At 41.2% G+C, this 7,578-nt stretch overlaps 1 protein-coding gene across 1 annotated transcript in view; it reads right to left on the bottom strand.

Annotated features, from left to right (window-relative positions):
• Positions 1-423: 423 nt before the first annotated feature.
• The window catches only part of Etnk1 (ethanolamine kinase 1), a 39,605-nt gene continuing 32,450 nt past the window's right edge, over positions 424-7,578 (bottom strand). Inside the window, exons 7-8 of the mRNA XM_040743571.1 lie at positions 5,816-5,889; positions 424-5,542 (exon numbers count right to left, since the gene is read on the bottom strand). Of these exons, the coding sequence (XP_040599505.1) occupies positions 5,470-5,542; positions 5,816-5,889 (147 nt within the window). The 3' untranslated portion in view covers positions 424-5,469. The remainder of the gene's footprint in view (positions 5,543-5,815; positions 5,890-7,578) is intronic.

Genomic DNA, 7,578 nt, shown 5'->3' with positions numbered 1-7,578 from the left:
GTGCATGAGGAAGTCAGAGTGTCATCATGCTCCACCTGTTCCTTTGAGACAGTATTTCCTTGAACCTGGGCTCACATTTTCTTGGCTAGGCTGGGAGCCAGCCAGTCCCTATGATCATCTGTGTCCATGTTCCTGGAGCTGGAGTTACAGGTACGCGGGGAGCACCTCCCCTGTTACGTGGGTACTAGGATGCCAACGCCAAGCCTCACACTTGCTCAGTAACTTCTCTCCTAAGCAGACGCCCCCCAGCCCTTACTACTGACTCTGGACTTTGTTTCTCCTTCTAGTTTTAGGGATCAAACCTAAGATTGTGCACTTGCTAGGCACACTCACCACTAAGTTCCAGTCCTTTAATGTCTTGGATTTCCATCTATTCTACAAGAGACACTCTCTAAATTGAGTATAAACAACATGGACACATAATAGTTAGAACTCAACTTTATTGTTACAACCAATGTTTATTTACAGAATATAAATCTCTTCAAAAAGATACATTCCTTCATTTAATCAATGGTAGAAAGCCTTATTAAACAGAAATAAAGCCTAAGCCGCACTTGTATCTTAACAGAAACACGGCTTCATTGCCAAGTTCATGAACACAGAACACAAATGTCACTTCAGCAGCTACATGAATGAGGCTGTTGATTTCACCGGCAATGTCATTTATCCACAAAACAAATTTTACTTAAATTAACAGTAGTAAAACTTAAACTTCCAACATAAAAATGTGTAACAACAAAGGGAAAAGCAGGAAGTATCTCGGCTAGCAAATAGATGACGTTCTCCGGCACTCAGACACTGGCTGAGGCATAGGGAAACCTAGGACAAGGGCTGCATTCATCTGCGAGGTATTGATGCATGTTCAGTGCTGAGACTATCCATAGCACGTACAGTCTACACAAAGCAGCTTTAGACTACAATTCACATTTGAGAAACACAAATTTAAGATCTATGCCACAGCTTCCCAAGTCAACAGACAGCTAACGCAATACAGTTACTCATTTAAGCTTTTCCCTTGTGCGTGGGTAATACCATGTCTTCTTCCTTCAATGAGGACGTTTGACCTCGCTGTACAAAGCTCCTAAATACAGAAAAGTTCTTGTAGGTTCCATTAATTTACACTTACTTTAATACAGGTAAATACAGAGGACGACTTTAGATTACTGACAATGAACACTCAGTATGTCACTACCTAGAGACGAGCAGCAGCATGCCACAGTGCAGGCACAGCGAGCAGGTACTCTGTTCCCTCCACGGTTCTATGGGTGTCCTTAGGTTTCAACCTAGCTCTCGAAGTTCCTGGCTAGGAAGCCTGTAATTCCAATCCCTGCTCCACTTTCACAAACTAATCAAAAGACAATATGATGTCTCAGTTCTGTAAGGAGCTAGTGTTTTATTAACGTATTAATGGGATCCAAATCACCACAGTGGGTAAGATAACCGAAAGATACGATTGTAACTTTTAGAAGTTTTTTTTGTGAGTACACACAACGCACAATGGACAAAGGTGTGTTGGTGGTCCCACAGGGCACAGTCCAGGAGAGAACCTTCCAGCACAGCAGTTTAAAGTGCTTATGAGTAAAGCATCAGTGTTTGTTTCTAACCCAAATACACTGGGGTCTCTTCCCATATCAAACTGAGCCAAAATTGAAAAATTTCAGCAAAAAACTATTCAAACAAATCTAACTCAGTTTGTAATGTGTCACTGAATTTAGCCTTCAAGAATTCAAAGTAATACAAAAACCTCAAGTATTTTCTTTTACAGAAACACAGGCTGAAGTTCCCAAACCAGGGATGTTTTACTGGAGCAGCCGATAGCATTTGTGAAACCCAAGATTTAACGCTGCCGTCACTATGGGGGAGGCAGCTCACCGTCCTTCATCTTGCTTTTCAGGACAGAAATGTGCCTTGAGACGCAGCTCAGCTTTACAGCAAAGGCCGTCATGGTATCTGACAGAGAAGAAACCCACAGCAACCGGGCCTGAAGTGAGACACGCGGGCTCACCTCCGCCTGCACGCACCCTTGTGTGAGGTAGCACACGCTGCTGCCACTAGGAAAACCCCAGCACAAAGCATTGTCGACTTTGTCAACAAGATGACAGATTAATAGGAAAATATTTAAGTCTACAGTACTCTGGAACGCAGTATAAAACACTTAAAAGCAAGTTAGAGGAAAAACTCAACCTGGCACTACGGCCCTTTGTCTACCAGCCATTGAGACTGGAAGGGGCACAGCTGGCTTCTGTTCGAAGTCGAGCTTTCTAATTTCCTTTAGAGTGCTTGGGAGAATTCTTCCTTTAAGTCTAAAGTCATAAAGTTAAAACAAACATGGGGTAACTGTCATAAACCATACCCTTTTCTCACATTCCCAAACTGACCCACTTCAGAGAAACCACCTGACAAACTGAGAGATGCCATCTGCCCTATGTCTTGTATGGATAGGATTTACATTCACATTGAATCTCAGGTTTTTGTTCAAAGTGTCAACAAACTGAAATAGAATAAGGGACCACACTGCCGTTTACAAACAGCAAATCACATTTTTCATGTCCTTTACCTTCAAATTGTGACTCAGAAGGAGCCTTATCAACTCACTGCTCCCCACCATCTAATCCACCAAAAATTAACAGCGAAGGAAAAATTGGAGAAAAGTCTTATTAGGCACTGAGAGGCTAAATAAATAAATACCAACATTAACTAAAACCCAGTAATGCTCACTTCCAGTTCTTGCCATTTCACTGCACAGCTAGGTGTGCACTGTTCCCAGCCAAACACCAACAGGCTGGATCATCTAGTGACAGAGAAGCTTCTACAAAGGAGAATGCAAACTACGAGCTCTTGTATGTGGGACACAACTCACACTAATTACACCGCTTATTTACACTGTCCTATTTACATCCAGGCAGACCTACTTCCGATGGTTTGTGCTCATGTCGATCTCAGGCGGATCATGTCAACAATAAGACGGAGCCACCACATCTCATTTCCAGAAAATGGTGGTAGCACAGATCAGAAGAGGGTAGGAAAATCAATTGGTCAGGTTCAAGATCATACAGGTGTGCCAGGGAGACAGGATCGGGGTAGAGGGCAGAAATGTGGAATTTTGCTTGTCACAGCATCCAGGCCACTACGGTCTATTGATTAACATTGAACACCCATGAATGCCACTTCTAACATCCACTTTCATATTTACAAAATGAACTTACCACCAGTTGAGTGATTAGGTAAGGCATTCAAGTTCTTAGCTTAACAAAAGAAGGCAACTGATATTCTAGCAAGCCACAGGACACATTTTAGTGGGATGCTCTTCAAAGCTGTCCCAATGTACCCTCTTTAGAATCCCTTACATGGTCAATACAAAGGAAAGACATTTTGAATCCTGTTGATAATCTACACCATGATCCCCAAAAGCTGTATGGGAAGCAGGCGCATCAGAGCACCCAAATCTGGCCAGGGAATGGGGACAACAGTTTGCATGTGCTAATCTTTTTCCAAGATCTCTTGCATGCTAGTAGGGTGAACGAGGAAGTCTCCATCGCTGCATTCACGGCCACACAGGAGTCTCTGCGGCAGCTGTCTCAGTCGGCCGCTATGCAGTCCAGCAGCAGCAGCAGCAGGAGCAGCAGCATGGTGAGCCTCCAATAAAGCACTCTCAAGTAAGATGAAGAAGAGATTAGCAAACACTGCCTTCTCCAGTGTTCCCACATGACACATACTCTTGGATTTTAAGAGGAGGAAAGCAAAAACTCAGGAGGCTCACATCTTTATCATTCTATGACAATGTTCCAACCACAAATGAAAATTCCACTAAGTCAGTTCTTGTAGGTTTGCTTTAACATTGAAAAGAGCTAGTCATTATTTGTTTCCATTCAAGGAAGTCAGCAGAATAGTTATGATCTTACAGTAATGTGGTTCATAAAAACAAAAGTGAATGTTACAATATTGGGGAGGTAGAAACCAAATCCAGGTCTAACACTGTTAGAGACACATACTTAGGAGTCTATTTACGTGGCTAGAATTTACCATCTCAGATGGCCATGGTCTGTAAGTGTTTCTACTTATGTTATTAGCTTTGAACACGTTTAGACAATCCAAGTATTTTAAAGCACTTGTCTGAGAATTTAAGTAAAGTGAACAACATATCAGATGATGTCTTAGGATGGATCTGTACTGCATACTTTAATATGCAGGTCCATGGAGCTGACTCTGTACAGAAGCACTTACGTGAGCAAGGTGCAGACCCTGTCTGACTGACCTAGGTCAGTCTTCAGGGATAAAGCCTTCTCTGTCTGCCTCAAAGACTCCCTTCCGTATCACAGTCGCCCCCTACATCTACACAAAAATAAAAACCAGACTAACAAAAACAAGATAAAACAAGTCCTCCTACCACGACTACAGCTTAATTCACATTTTCTTATTTGTTAAGATTCTAAGTATTCAAGCTCAACAACCTACCTAAATATTCCTTACTGATTCTTCTAACTGCTTTAACAATATTATTCTGAAATTACAGTTATCAGCAATCACTGGCTGATTCTACAGACACAAAACCAACCTAAGGAATGAATCGGAACAGAAAGAATCTAAATGACATTCCTGGACTCCAAGGATGATGAACTCTGTATGTTTGTTTCAAATACTAACAATATCAGCCATTACTTAATGAACAAAAACAGAGTTTCTCAAGTTAAACAAAAATTTTGGTTAGAAACAACTTGATAGGTAAACTCTAAAAACTGAGACTATTACCTTAAATGACCATATCTAGTATTTTAAAACATGACTTAACACAGATTTTGACATTAAATTGTTATACTTATATTCCAGGATTATACAGTAAATATATTTTATACTGTCAGGCTACGTAAAGAGTCAATTTCGTTCTAAGTTGTATTCTTTAAAGAAATTATTTCCAGTTTCCAATTCAAAAAAGTATACCCTACAGACAGTGGCTGCCGTGCTCCCTCCTCGACAGGAGCTTCTCTAGAAAACTCTACAACACCCTAAGTTACTACCGAGGCATGACTGCCACGTCAAGAGTAAATGATTCATTTTACAAAGGTTACACTGAGTGAGAATATTTTCTAAAATTAACCCCATTAACAAAACTTTTAAAAGATCTCTACAACATTCTCATTCCATACACTGAACCAGCAAATGAAAGATGAAAGTAGTCAGTCACATCAACTCTGTAATAAATAATTCACATGTAACATGGACTGTATTGCCAAAGGCTGAGGGAAAGCTGAGTCCACTCTCCCGATGACAAATCTCTAGCCTGACACACACTGACAACAGTGAGCGTGTTTTTAACATCATTCTATTTAAAAATAGATTGGTTGTTTAGAGGCATAATTTGTAAAGCAAGATAACAAATTAAATGAGTGTTAACAAAGATTGGCTTTTGGAATTTCTTAGGAAACATCCACAAGCACAGCTCAGCTCCTAGAGAACAGGGAGGCCGCTTCTTTACTCCGGCATCTTCAGTGCTGTGACCTCCGGCTTCATTTTAAAGTACTGGTTAAAGCGAACAATGGCATACCTAGTGAGAAAGAACAAGGAGAGCTCAGAGTGGCCTCAGTCCTGCAGCTGCTTCTGAGATTTAACATTCCCAAGTGCATGCTTGGTGTGCTGCACCACCTACTGGACACTTCCCGAGCTGAGCACTGACCAGCCTAGAAGCTTCCACACGGTTTTAAAGGGGATGCGGCCTCCAGAACGCTGCCTGGAAACAGTAATGTGACACTCCTGTCACTCCTACACACTAGTTCAACCCACAGAGACGGACCGCACCTTACAGTTAACACCATCTTACCCAAGGAAATCAAACTCAATTGTGGAGTACTTGGCTTGGATCAAAGCCCAGAGTCCCCAGAAGAAATGAGAAGCCTTAAAGAGAAGAAAAATGAAGAATTGTGAAACAAATTGTTAATTCTATGCTTTTCATTAATTACATGCATGGTACTTTCTTTTTCTCTACTTTTTGGTAAATACTGAACCTAGGTCTACTGAGCTACATATACTTCCTAGCCCCAAAAGTATCTTCTTTTCTTGTTAATTTTTACACAACATAGCCAGAACAGAATATACTGAAACAGGGCAGTTACTGGGTCACCACTGATGACTCTGTCTATACTAAGAAGTCAGAATGCCTTAGAAACTGAATTCTACGAGATTCTATAGTCTTCGACCAAAGCAGAATTTAGCATTCCACATAAGATACAGGTAGAGTAGTAGTTCACACGCCTCCATTTATTTTATTGGCTCCATTATACACACAAATCACCACACCGCTTAACAAGTGTTATCAGTGAAAACTGAATCCTAGAACTTAAAACTAATGCGATTAGAAACTGTAACATAATTCTATATATGCCTTACAACTATTTCTTAAATGATTAACATTTTCATTTTGCATGTTTATTTGAGTGCCTCCGTGTACCACCTGGATGCCTGGTGCCCACACAGTCCAGAAGAGCATTTTATAACCCTGAATGGAGGTACAGACTCCTGTGAGCCATCAGACAGGTGCTAGGACCCAACGTCAGTTCCCGCTTGAAAAGCAGCCAGCTTTCTTAACCAATGCGCCCTGCCCTATTTTCTTTTTCATCTGTGTGTGTGTGTGTCTGTGTGTGTGTGTCTGTGTGTGTGTGTGTCTGTGTGGTGTGTGTGTGTCTGTGTGCCTGTGTGTGTGTCTGTGTGTGTGGTGTGTGTGTATGTGTGTGTGTGTGTGTGTGTGTGTGTGTCTGTGTGTGTGTGTGTGTGCACATACGTGGAAAAAAGAGGACAACTTACAGGGCTATTTTTTCCTTCCACCATATAAATTCCTGGAATTTTACTCTGGCCATTAGGCCATCTCACTAGCCCACAATTAATTTCCATTTAGACATGAAACTTTAAAATTCTGTCAATTTAGGTCAGGAACAAGATAATTCAACAAGGAAAATGGCTCTAAGTCCAAACCCATGAACCATGATGGAAGGAAGAACCTACTCCCAAATGCTGTCCACACACACAGAGACACACAGAGACACACACACACACACACACACACACACACACACACACACGAGATAAACTAAATTCTGGTAACATGGGGCTGTTCTTCCAAAGGCCTCAGATGAGATTCCCAGCACCTACCCACACAATAGTTCATAGCCATCTGTAACTCAGGGGATGTGGTCTTACTGCTTCTGTGGGCACCAGCACAAGTGGTACAAAGACATACATACAAGCAAAACACTCACACTTTTTTTTTTAATTCTGGTAACAAGATTAAAATTTTACTTCCCTAGAAATACTCTACTTTTACTAGAAATGCTCTAGGAAAAAAAAAAGCTAAAACCCAGGTTCTATTTCTCGTATATTCTCTAAGGCAAAAGCTACAAAAGGGCCAGTGAGAGTGCTCAGAGCTGTAGCTCTGTACCTGTGGGTCAAGACCACTTTGGGGTTTAACCACCATTTCACAGGAGTAACCAAAGACCATCAGAAAACACAGATATTTACATTATGATTCATAGCAGTAGTAAATTAAATATGAAATAGCAATGAAAATAATTTCATGGTTGGGGGTCACCA

Source organism: Mesocricetus auratus, unplaced genomic scaffold, assembly GCF_017639785.1.
Source record: "Mesocricetus auratus isolate SY011 unplaced genomic scaffold, BCM_Maur_2.0 Super-Scaffold_100001, whole genome shotgun sequence".
Taxonomy (NCBI): Eukaryota; Metazoa; Chordata; class Mammalia; order Rodentia; family Cricetidae; genus Mesocricetus; species Mesocricetus auratus.
The sequence above is the reverse complement of the archived record's forward strand: the minus strand, read 5'-3'. Positions and strand labels throughout refer to the sequence as shown.